Source organism: Ochlerotatus camptorhynchus, unplaced genomic scaffold, assembly GCF_037179485.1.
Source record: "Ochlerotatus camptorhynchus isolate MF236.1 unplaced genomic scaffold, CSIRO-AGI_Acam_v1.1 ptg000055l, whole genome shotgun sequence".
Taxonomy (NCBI): domain Eukaryota; kingdom Metazoa; phylum Arthropoda; class Insecta; order Diptera; family Culicidae; genus Ochlerotatus; species Ochlerotatus camptorhynchus.
In genome coordinates this window covers 1,710,009-1,723,409 of record NW_027040545.1, presented here as the reverse complement: position 1 = coordinate 1,723,409, position 13,401 = coordinate 1,710,009, and the positions used below count along the sequence as shown (strand labels likewise).

Genomic DNA, 13,401 nt, shown 5'->3' with positions numbered 1-13,401 from the left:
GGGACAACTGAGTAATATAAAATGTAACGACTGAAATGGAACGGAGAATCAAAACAAAACAGCGTGGAAAGCTGGATTCATCAGCTGAAAGGGCTTCGTTTTCTGAGCACAACAATATTTATGTCTTTCGCATTTACTTCCCTAATAAAAATTGTATGGTTAATTTGCTTAACGACATGTTCTGGGTATCATCCAAACCATTTGTGGAATAGTTCAATGATTTGGGTTATCGTTCGTTTATGGTTATTTTTTATTACTTTTAAAACATTGCACATTTTTGTCAACACCACGAAATTCACGGTTCACAGCAAAGAAAATCATGGTACTTGAAAAGTTTACATCGACTGATGTAATATTGTAACTGCTTTTTGCTATTACATCTTCTTGAATTACGTTGATCGACATAACAATTTATTTTGCTTTGCACAATATTTTTCAACAAAACGACCACCCTACTGCCGAAGCATGTGAATCACCCCCGTGCAGCAAGCTGTTTGACAGCTGTCAAAAATCCGCACACATTTCGAGCAGTACGCGCGATTCTCCGCTGCTGGAAAAATGGCTTCCTCAGCCGTCGAGCTGTTTCGGTTTCACCGTCGGTTTTCGAGCAAAGTATAGCAGTGTTTTGTGTGTGCGCTAGACTATAAAGCCAACTATCGTGTGGTGGAGCAGCTTTTGACTCAATTTTCTAGAAATCATTCGGCCACTTTGGTGTCTCCGTGTCCGGAAAACATTTGGAAAAGTTAGTTCCGACGTCGTGATCAAGTTGGTGGTCGGTTAACGCGTACGTTTGGTGTGTTTTTTGAAGGTGAAAATATGGTGTCTGGCAAAGAGTAGGGAGATTTCCATTTTCCTCCTGGTTGGATTTCACACAGCAAGCAACGAGTTTGTGCTACGCTACAGAGACTATGCGGGAGAGTGAAAGAGAGAGAAACACTTGTCGAGCGCTGAGCTGATGTGTATCGGAAAGAGAAGAAAACACTCGAGCTCTGCCACAGAATCGAAGAAAAAGAACAAACAAGAAGAAGAAGCAAAGTGCCGCTGCTGGCTTCTCCACTGGCTGATGATCTGATCGTCGTCAAGAAGAGTGCTGTGTTTTTCGGTTGGGAAAAAATTTCCCCGCGGTTCGGATTAGAAGCGGAAAATGCAACTGGAAGATGTGTGAAAGGGTATGTCGAAAGTGCAATAAAAAGGTGATAAAACGGAATCATTCGAGTACAACGCAAAGTTCGATGGTGGAAGAAGAGGTTAGGTGTTTCTTTTTTACTCTCCCGTTGAGTGTGTGATGGTTGCATAAAATGGAAGCAAAGCCGTACGTGAGACGGTATTTAGTGGAATGAAGTTGAAACGTGTTTTTTGTTCCGTCGACCATTGAGTGATCCGCGTTTGACCGATGCTCCGGATTGTGTTCTAGTGTCCGTTCGTCCACCCGCGAATTGTTTTGATTATCAACGACGGCAGCAACAGAGCATTTTGGCATTTTCTCATCACCTTCCTGCTGCTGCAGCAGCAGCAGCAGCAGCGGACAGCAGCAAGCAGGCAGGCTGGCAGAAGAAAGCAAAGCGCACACAAAGTGCAGGAAAAAAGAACAAAGTGAACGAAACGAAACGGGCCCGAAAGAGAGCTAGTGAATGTGAGAGAAACGAAGAAGTGTGCCGACGAGCAAGAAAATTTCATTGCCCCCATTCGAGCAGAACTACACAAGTGCTCGAATTCGTCCATTTAGCGAAACGTTGGACCAAGAAAGCTCGAGTCGCAGTCAGTCGCAGCGAGCGAGCAAGCAAGCATATACATAAACAGCAGGCAGCCAGCAAACGAACACGAAAACCCCATCGCTCGCGGGCTCGAATCGAAACGGCACCAGCAGACAGAAAGGGACGCCTTTTAGATGTGTGCGTGTGATGCGATGAAAAAAGCGGGCCAATCCGAGATTGCTGGTGTGCGGGACTGTGTGAACGGGGGTGTGTGTGTGTGTGTGCGGAGGTTTGAACTCGACTTTGTGCTGACGGAAGACGACTACTAATGTAAACAATGAAACCGTTCGTCGCACCAACATTTGCGTAATCTTCACTTTGATGACGGGAAGAACGCACTTTGGGATCGGCAAATTTTGTTTTTTTTTTTTAAATAAAATTGACTAGAAATTTGTATAGCACTTTTGTTATTCAAAACTTATTTGAATGCACAGGGTGTCGGTTATATAGGGGCAAATGTGCCATCCTAAGGATTTGGGGTTTTATGTATTCCATAATAAGGATTCGGCGTTCTATGGCATTGTCTTGATGTATCATCAATATAATTAAAATTAAATCATATTAAAAGCTGTTTATGAATTTTTCAAAAACTAATGCTTAATCTACCTATTGCAAATGATACGTGGCAAGAGTGCCTCCCCTTATGGGGCAAAATGGAGTGAAACAGATTAAATCAACAATAACTTGCTTTTCTTAAGCATGTTAGTAATCGCAGTTCTAGGCGGGTAATATAAAGGTAACACAGTAGGAAGAAGTGTTAGTTTGTTTACTAAAATGAACTATACCCATTTTGTTATGGCAAGTTTTGCTATAAGAAATGCTCCTCGTGTTTATTAGCGAAATTCACATCAAAGGTTGATTAATTGCGTAGGAAATCAGTTTGGCACGGCATTTGTAAAAGATAAGAGCAAAAAACATTTGCATGTTTTTTAAAGCTTGACCAGAAACTTATGATCGGATCTAGATTATCGGTATTTCTTATTATGTATTCCATTTCTCGATTATCGAATCATTTTTTCCGTTTTTCTTCTTTTATGGTATGTGTTTTTATCGGTTATTCGTAAAAACTTATTTAAAAAGGTTTAAACGGTGTCATTGATTTCAAAATACCGATAATCGAGTACGACCTGCACTTCGAAAAAAATCAAGCTTGGAAATATTGAAAAGATTCGAATCTCATAAAAATTGACAAAAACTCGGGTTCGGAGTAGTTCTCTAAAATTGACATTTGTAAAAATTAGCAATATCCAAATTAAGAAGACTTCGATATATCGAACATGATCGCTTCGATAAAAAAATAACCATTCGAGAGATTCTAGATTGACGAAAAAATTTAGGATCCTTAACATAAGATGTAAGATTACTTTTGATTTGAAAAAAAAACTTAAGATTAAGGTTAAAAATAAATCGAAACTCAATCTTCGAAGTTACGCAAATGCGTATATAGATAAATAAGTACGCTTCCAAAACTGTTTGGTTGTAGGACTGTATACGGAACGAAAATGACACGTAGAAACCATTGATTTTCGCCTAAAATTGTGTTACTGGAAAATCATATTAAAACGTATATTTTATCCAGGTGGCTACTGTTCTCCGAAATATGTGTCTTAAATGATGATCCTATGAAAATCATTGACACATAATTTTCATTGGATTTTTCAAAACGATGCCTTCATTGGACATCCAATGGAATTTAGAGGATTTCACCAATGTCGATTACGTGAAGTTTTGCCTCACAACAATTTTTCAAAACTCATCAAGTAACTGAATTTGGAAAATGTTTACCGTTCTTGAATTTCAATTGCTTTCTAATTGTATTCAAACCCCTGTTATTAATTTCAGTCTTGCTTCCCACAAATTTAAAATAAGAACCACACAACGCCAAGCAGATTACGGTCGGCCTGAGCCTGTAATTTAAAAATTTAAATGTTCCCTAATAATTGAAACCTTAGTGCCTATTGTTGCGTTGGTGTTTTAACATAAATTAATCTAAAAGACATCAATGATTTCCACAAGAGGAAACAAAATTAGCAAGCTACTAACAATAAGAACCAGACCCATATTAACGGAGCATGAGTTGTTTGATTTAATGTATGGCGTTTCCTTAACCTCAATATATTTGTGCACCAGCTCTTAAAACATCAACAATTATCAAAATATTGCTTGCAATGGATAAATATCGAGTAAACTAGAAGAGATAAAGTGTGTTTTTCAACAAATTCCAAATCTGGTTTTGAAAGTTGGTGCACAGATAAAAAGTGAGATTACGACATGCCACTGATAAAACCATAATTTACTTGAAAAGATTTGTAACAAAACTGTAGCTTGACCTTTTTAAATTTTAAGTCAGGACGGTTTATATTTTGAGTTTCACTCTTACGAGCTCACTAACCACCGTTTCTGGAAGTTTCCTAAAAATCGACTGGAAAACCCGAAAATATCAGACCATTTTTTTGCCCTGATCCAGAAAAAAAGATAAAGTTGTTGCATATCCATCGGTTGTGTGATATTACATTGTGGGCTGTACTCTAAACTTTCGAATAAATGTACATACATTCCAACGAAACTGATAAATACCTACATACCTACATTAAACTTTAACTGAGAAGTTGTGTAGAAATTGTTGTCATATTCTATTGAATTAAAAAAAATCTTTGGGTCTGGGGTAGTTCTCTTATGGTTTGAACAATACGATTTCAAAATGGCAAAGAAATCGATGAGATTTTGGAGAAATCCGATGTTAATGACAGAAGTACTTCTGTAAAAATCGCGTGAGATTTTTCGGTAAATATGACATTTGACAGTGCTGTTTCCAGGTTAACAACACACAGATTTGTTTTTAAGTTTAATATGGATCGGCCAAAAATAAACAAATTGGTGCGAATTTGACTGAGCAAAATTTTATATTTTCGCTCCACAGTGCTCAAACAGTTCAAAATCGAGTTTTGGTTTAAATTGGTTAAAATTTGACTGTGTACAAACCAGTGGCGTCGCCTTAACCTCAATCTATCTGTGCACCAACTCTCAAAACATAAACAATTATCAAAATATTGCTTGCAATGGATTGATATCGAGTTAATTAGAAGATGTGTATTTTTCAACCGATTCGAGTATGAATATGGCATTAAATCTGTTTTTGAAAGTTGGTGCACAGGTAAAAAGTGAGATTACGCGACGCCACTGGTACAAACCATTAGAAACTTATATGTAAATTACTATGGGAAACGGTAATTTGTTGTTCATATCATTCTAACATTTCGCCATATTTATTTACAAAAAAAAATGACAGATCTGCTTGTATGAAATATTCTCAGCTACAACTTTGGTGAAGACCACTTTTACATAATATTTAAGGATCAAAAGCTATTAATGGTTCAAGACGCTGATATCTTATGATCATGCTTAATCAACTGATCAGCAGGCAACATCGCTGTTTCTGGCGCGGGAAGTAGAGCACAAAAATCATGGCTACTATGTCACACTGTACAATACACGGTTGTCCACCCTGCAGCTGCTGGAGAAAATCAGAAGATTAGCAATCTTTTAAATAATTAATAACGGTCTTCAGCAAAGTTGTAGCTATTGACCTTCCTCTCAGATCAATATAGAAAAAGGCTATAAGTCAATGAACAAAAACATTGATTTTCCCATATTAATTTTCATACAAACGTCAAATGGTTTATGCCAAGCAAGTTCCTTTCCAAATGAGATCAAATTTTGGAAGGCCCGATTTGAAACCCTTTGAGCACTGTGGAGCACAAAATTTTACATCAGTCTAGTGCGCATGTAGTTTAGTCTATTTTGGCATGGTCTATTTCATTTTATTAAAACTTGTTGTTCTACCTCAGACAAACATGACACTCGTATTTTGTTCATCGAATACGCATTTCGATGGATAACTTATTTTCATCAAATTTCCACATGCCATTTTTCAATAATTAGTGCTCTTGTAACCAAATGTAAAAGTGTCACAAACGCTTTTTAATATCTTCTAATTGGGTGGGACTAACGGTTCCGGATATTTAGTGAACGTCTAATTTACGCCGATTATTAATATTCCTACTACTTGCTGAATTTTGCCGCTTCTCACGTGAGTGTTTTGCCTACTCTGCACCAGGGATGGAAAATCATTTACATTCATTTGCCTCTAACTTTTTTCATCAACAAAATATCGTGAAATGATGTATAAAGCTTTTGTAGCTTTTGATATGAGCTACAACTTTTGCTAATAACTAAAATCTGTATCTCTTATGCATGACGAAATAGAGCTGGCAGAGCATGTTATTGTTTTTCAGTGAATGCAATTTACATTCACTGATAAACAATGGTGGGTTCTTATCGCTCTGACTTATCATGCATTAGAGATACAGATTTGAGTTGTTTACAAAAGATGTAGTTAATATCAAAACCTACAAAACTTTTAAACACTATTTTATGGAATTCTGTTGATGAAAAAAGTTAGAGGCAAATGAATGTAAATGAATGCACGAAATGAATGTAAATGATTTTCCATTCCTGCTGTGCACTTAGTGCTCTTTGAGGTACTTGAACATTTATTGATTGAGTGCATTCTTTGCCAACCAATGCATGAATTTGTATAAATTACAACAATACTCGATGTGCAGGGCAGTCGAGAACATTTCCAACCCGAAAGATTTCCTCGACCAGAACAGGAATCGAACCCGCCACCTCCGTGCCTTTACTGACTAGGCTATCGGGAATCCACATTCCTCCTTCCCTTATTTTAGCATTCTGTCGCTTATGCTACAAATATTCCGAAGCCACTAGGTCTGATTCGGATTAATGTTAAGGGTTCTTATTTAACTTTGAGAATGCAGATTTTCAATTGGGTCATATTTTGACTACATGCTGTCCCACTGTGCACGACAAGTGAACCGCAGCAAGTTCGGTTCGAATGGACTGAAGATTGCTCGAATGTGTTTAGCCTTTCTTCACACACGAAACACTCACACACTTAAGCTAGTGTTCAATCTAGTGTTGCTACCAGCTGCTCGCTTCTATAACACCCCAGAAGAATACGCGTGTATCCGTGAGGCCTTACAATATGCCATATTAGCCGAGTCGAGTTTCTGGTCCCAGACTTCGACTTGGGCTCTTCAACTCTGACTGATGATGGTTTTGCGGTGACGACGATTCGAGCTCCACGACGATTGCTGCTAATAGCTGCGACTGACTACGACGATTTATGCCCTCGAACACGTCCCCCTCCCTCCCCATCGTCGTCGCCGTCAGCAGGGAGGAGGGTTACAGTGACCACTATACCTAATTTTTATGTGATATGAGTTGTGTATGTGTTTATATCTCTCACCTCGAATGGTGATGATGTTCGTACAATGGCACGGAATCGGAATATGTGAAGCAAATCAATATTATTACAACCTCACGACCATATTTTTTCGTTTTCCGTTTTTGCAGTGTATTTTAGTTAAGTGTAAAAAAGATTGTGTGGAAAAGTAAGCAAATTACTGTCTTTAAGAGAAAACAAAAGAAGAAACCAAAATAAAAAGAGAACAAGTGCAAAAGATTGACAGCCAAACCGTGTGTGTGTGCAGTAAACATAACATAGGTGAAGAGAAGACTATAAATCAAAGCCAAGCAAGAGGAAAAATTGTGTGTAAATAGAGGTACAGGACGCGAGATGCGACTACAACAGGTGCCGAAGAAGAAGGATGGTCGATTCTGGTCCGCTGGTTGTCGCTGAGGATGTCCATCGTCATCGTCAACGGGAAATCAACGGCAAACGCAGCAGCGACCAGAAGCACGACCTGCAGCAGCAGGAACAAATTGAAGTGTTAAAGATGAATAACGCAGACAACTTGGAGGATGCTGGAACATCGTCGTCATCGCCGGAAATTGTAAATGAATTGGTTGAATTGGGAGACGAGAAGAACGACCAGGAAGAGATCATTCTTCTTTCTGAAGAAGACGAAGAAGAAGAAGAAGAAGATGATGATGGTGAGCTGCAGAAAAATGGTAGTGGACAAAGCAACGGCCCCAATATGATAATAATGGAGGGATCATCCGACACCGAGCAGGAAACGATTCTAACCAACTGCCAGAAGGAAAATCAAGTGGAAGAAAAGCGAAAAACACAAACAGTCGAAGACACGGTTGATGACGATCTTGAGGTGATAGAGATCCCGTCGACTCCGCCGTCGGAAGTGATTGCAGGGAACGAGGCTAGCAACAAAATTGTAAATAATAACGATAGCATTGCAGTGAAGCACAAACACACAGGAGTTTTGGATGGTAAAACTGCCAACAATAACGTCGTTTTACAGAACTGTGTAGGTCGGACAACTCAAGAATCTCCCAAGGAAGGTAATCATACCTCTTCCAAGCAGACCGAGATGGGACTTTCGGAAGAAAATCGTAAGGTTGAACCATTGAAAATTAATCTCCATCGAGAGCCTATCAGAACGATCATAAAACTGCCACCGGGCTCGGGATCCGGATCGGATCATCAACCCAGCTCGCCAAAGATTACGATCAAACCGTTAAAACCCCCTCCCGGTATGGATGGGGCTCAGGTCAATAGCATTCCCAAGCTTACGATCAAACCGGTAGTGAATCCGGAGGAATCCAGTAGCAATACTTTGGTCAGCAGTGAACAAATGCAAATCATTCCTAAATTGCACATCAAGAATTCCTCTCTGGACAGTTCCGGTGCCGAAGGAGCCGAACCACACATTGTGCCTAAACTGACGATACGTGGCGTCAATCACAGTAGCCCGACGGTGGCAGGGAGCTCCGGAACCACCAGCAATGATACATCCAGTTCCGCAGGTCATAATTCCTCAAACTCGTCAACTTCTAGCTCGCCTCCATTGGTTCCTAAGCTCACGATAAAGAAGGATAACCTCCATCATCACAGTAGCCATCATCACCATCACCATCATCATTCGCACCATAATAACCGGTTGATGGTGAAGGAGGATGATCCTCCTGCTATTCCTAAGCTTCACATTAAAGCAATACCGGAACCATCCGTCTCACTCAGTTTAGGTTCAACCGGAACGTCTTCAGGCCCGGTGCTAACTAGTTCCGAAGGTGTTAAGCTTACAATTAAACCCATTCCGGAACCCCCACTACCGAAACTAACCATCAAGACGAGCATCCTGGACTCCAATGATGTCTCGGTTGTTTCCTCGACGAGTAGCAGTTTCTCACCGAAGCTATCGACTCCTCCGCCAGCTTCTCCGAGTGATCAACACTCCAACATAACGTCGACAATTCCAAAACTCACCATCAAGCCCATCCCCAAACCGCCTCCGGCCATTCCACGGGATCCATCGGAAGTTCCGATCCCCAAACTTACGATCAAACCAATGCCTCCGAAGCCGCTTGCTTCCGAGGATAGTTGCTCAAGTGAAACCAGTATTAACTCGTTAGAATCCTCACCCATCTCATCGTCCTCGTCGGCTTCCAGCTCGGCCATAAGCTCCCCTTCGATCGTTCCCAAGTTGACTATCAAGGTCCCTAAGGAAAACGATAGTGTCGTAACTTCCTTACCGCAGATCACCTCCGGTTCTATCACCACCATCACTACCAGCTCGTCCAGCCTGCCACTCTCTACGATCCCGATCGTGACGAAGCTCAACATCAAACCGATGCCACCGCAACCAAAAGAACCGGTAAAAGAGTATTCGCTAGAACCGGAGGAAGAAACTCAAGATGAACCGGAAGACGAAATCGAAGAACCCATCATGATCAACCTCGATCTGGAGGAGCAGGAACCGATAGTAATCCCAAAGTTCATTATCAAAACCATAACGAATCCCAAGAGCCAAGAAACGGAAATCATCTCAACGCCAAAAGTTACGTTGAAACCGATTCCGAAACCCGATCCACAGCCTGCAAAACCATCCCCACCACACGAACCGTCCACTGATAGTGAAAATCCACCACTAGAGGTAATGACTAGCAGCTCTAAAACGCCAGACTCAGGCTGCGACTCGCCACGAATCATCCTGAAGATCAACAAGGGTAGTTCTTGTACAACGACTACTACCGCCACTACTAGCGCAGCACAAAGCACCCCCGCTACTCCTCCTGTTGAGAAGAAAGAGGAACCTATTGCCAGCAAAGCAGAAGAAACCACAAATGACTTGAAACGATCGGTTCCTGAATCGTCGACGAACGAGAGTCCCGACGTTCCGGAAGTCAAAAAAATCAAACTGAACCACCAAAGCGTCATTGTTCCGAACCAAGAGGTGCAGAGACCGATAGTCGACAATGACGTTATTGTGATAGACGATGATAGTAAATCCGACACGGGAGAAGAACCTACAGAGCCTCAAGTTGCCGAGCGGATGGTGGAACAAGTTCGGAAACCTCCACCATTGATTGAGATTCCAAAAAAAAACGTAATCACCACTCCGCAAATGTTTGATGTTCGGGACGCCACACGACCGGAAGATGGCAACAAACTAAAGGAAATGCTAATCAAAGCAAAACGCCAGCGGGTGATCACGCCATCGCCTCAGATGGAACCTCGTCCCAGGCGAACAGCTGCCCTCCAAGCGATCCCGGCTTCAGTGCTACTACGGAGACATCCTACATCTTCTGCGCCACCAATTCCCATACCGGTTGTAGAACCGGTCCCCGTTACTATACCCACATCCAACAACATCACCAGTGTCCTGCTGATCGAAAATGACGGAGGATCCAGCTCGGATTGTATGATCATCGACGATCCACTGACACTAGCCGAAAAGAATGGAACTTCTAGTAACAGTAACAGTAGCAGTTTCAACAGCGTCACACCTGTTCCGGTTATTCCGGTATCTACTACACCTACACCCACTGTTCCTGTCACAATAGGTTCCGGTTCTCTCATTCTATCGAAGGTGCGAATGAGTACCCGAAGTGGAGCAGGCGGAACTGTTCCCACAACAAAGGATACTACAATGACGCACAAAGCTCCGGATAAAGATTCCGGTCTGGACGAGGGAAAAGTAGACTCGGAAGATGTTCCACCGCCTGTAAAGCGACCCCGGGGACGTCCGAAGAAGAATGTCTTTATTCCACCTAAAGAAACTGATGAAATTGTAGTCGACGAAGTGACACAGGAAACCGACAGCAGTAAACTGACGACCCTGACGATAGAGGCCAACGGCAGTACGAGTTCTTCGGAGCTCCCACCCATGAATCCCATGTCGTTATTTTCCAAAGATAATCCCTGCCGGGTGTCGCCAAGAGTACTACTGAAACCGTTGACACCGTCCCGGTTGGAGCCGAAGCCGGCCTCACCGCTGGTGGTCACAACCACAAATGCTTCAGTTGACTCCGTCGATGGAGAAGAGTCGACCTGCTCGTCGTCGAAAGATCCACTCAGCGGAATGGAAGTAAAGCTCAAAGAGAGCGTTATCCCCGCGAAGGAGGTGTCACCGATTACACCGAGGTGAGTCATTTGCATGTATTTTTATTTATTGTTTATATTTCAATATGCTACCTACACAGACCAACAAATTTAACATTTCAGTGCTAACATTTGAAAACGGCGCAAAAGCCATTTGTAAACAAATGGTTTGTGGGCCCTTTACTCGCTACCCGAAGAACGCCCACGCAAACCAACAGCATCGTCAGGAAGGGGAAAATTTCCCCTACCCGATGTTGCTGTTGTGTCGCGTGGGTGTACTTCAAGTAGTGAGTAAAGGGCCCACAAACCATTTGTTTACAAATGGCTTTTGTGCCGTTTTCAAATGTTAGCACTGATTTTATTTATTCGATTATTTAAAACAGAATTTCTTAGGATTGATTGTTGATGAGGGGCATTCGAATGGAAAATGAAGTGTTTATATAAATTAATTTGAAATTACACACTGAAATAAAGCTGTGAAAATGACAATAACAAACTTTCCACTGCTTCAATTCAACGTACGTGAAATCTTTTAACGTCGATCAAAAATCCATTAAAGTTCCGCTAAGTGTTTTTTGACGTTTGACAAGCCAGCCCAGTTAACGAACAAGTACTGTAATTATAAAAAAAAAATCCTTTTTTCTTTATAGAGGTCGCACTGGAATTACCTATGGCCTGGAGCGGCTTAGGCTTCTCCGAGCCCCTATTCCAAGCATGGGGTAAACAATAAGTTTCAAAGCTCATTTTTTGCAGCATGATACATCACATCTCAGAACATCTTTTGGATAGGTCCTAGATAAATGTTCTTGAGAAAAAACCCGCGCTTGGAATAAACTAAGTCGTTCCCTAAAAGTTGCTAAACTTTTCAAAAAAAATTAGAACGCATTTTTAACCCTCAAAAACTTCCACAACCTCACAGAACTTCAACAACCTTGCCAGGAGTTTAACCCTCTGCTTCCCATGGTAGCACAGATGATGATCCACAACTTTTAGATCCGTCTCATATATTTCAATCTACCATGAAATAGACAGTACTTATTTAAGCTTCTCCGTATGTTTATTATTCTCGTCTATATGTATACTTGAAAACTGAGCAACTATTAAAAAACTATTGATTTGAAACAAAAACTTCGATAATTAGAGACTGTATGGAACAGCTTTCGTTTAATCATTTTTTTTTTCAAAAACACATTTTTGCATCTCAAAACAACCAACAACACCGTTTAAGGTTTATTATCTCATCCCGAGCTCACTGGACACTTTCAAAGCTCTTTGAATCCCTCCGAAGTCATCATAAAGTACACTGAAACTGGCAGGCTTAAGGGGCTGTCTATAAATTACGTAGACTGTTTTCCCCACTTCCCGAACAAAGTTCAACATCATAATGAAAGCAAATCAAAATCAAATTTGGAAATCAACAGCAAACTGAAATTATATTTTGATTTCATTTTACGCGTCTGGCAAATTTGATAGCAAATTTTGTTATCATTTATTAGTTTAATGACACTTCGTGCATATTAACGGCGTTTATTTTTAATTTTAACTTCTAGTAACCCTATTCAGAAAAGCGAGTTTCTGGTATCCTTATTTGCTGTTTTGTTTTTATTATGCGTTTCCTTTCGGATCGTTCCATTGCAGTGTACTCCATTTCGTGTGCTCAATGACGTTTGAGCAATTTTTAGTGCAGATTCAAACGTTGAACCCCGTTTAAGTGTTTAGATTAAAAAACGGTCAGATTTCCCGAGCAAAGTCTGAGATCAAATTGACTACTAAATTCAACAAGAAAAATTTACACCAAATTGAGTTTTCACACTACTCTTACTGATAACAGAATTAGTTTTCAATGTGGAAGATTTTTTGCTCTAAATTTTGATATTTGTTACGTTAAGACGGCTAAAACGACAGTACCATCAAATTTAGTTTTCAATTTGACCTCAGACTTTGCTCGCACCTTGCGTATTTGACCATATCAAGACCAACAATTGAAAAGGCCTCAACTCCATTTTGTAAACAAGCCTTGTAAGGCAATTTTCTAGCGAACCGAAGTCCGCAAAGGCAAACCAACATAATGAACATGTAGGGGAAATTCTCATTATATATGAACCGATAAACACTGAAAAAAGTTTTCATTTAGTTTCTATTAGGAACGCACATAATTTTTTTTTTCAATAACAAAAAAAAAATGATTGTTATCTGAATATCATGAGAAATCATATAGATTTCATTGGGCACATTTTCTTTTGTCATTCCATGGATTAGTGGTAA

General features: G+C 40.6%; 1 protein-coding gene across 7 annotated transcripts in view; it reads left to right on the top strand.

The window, feature by feature from the left end:
- Nucleotides 1–612: 612 nt before the first annotated feature.
- Nucleotides 613–13,401, top strand: part of e(y)3 (enhancer of yellow 3) — a 37,251-nt gene continuing 24,462 nt past the window's right edge. Inside the window, exons 1-2 of one of the 7 annotated variants that reach the window (XM_065239404.1) lie at nucleotides 613–784; nucleotides 7,191–11,178. In XM_065239404.1, the coding sequence (XP_065095476.1) occupies nucleotides 7,445–11,178 (3,734 nt within the window). In that variant the 5' untranslated portion in view covers nucleotides 613–784; nucleotides 7,191–7,444. Of the gene's footprint in view, nucleotides 1,248–1,285; nucleotides 1,634–7,190; nucleotides 11,179–13,401 lie in introns of those variants that run through there. The other 6 variants (XM_065239399.1, XM_065239403.1, XM_065239402.1 and 3 more) reach the window with 6 other exon arrangements.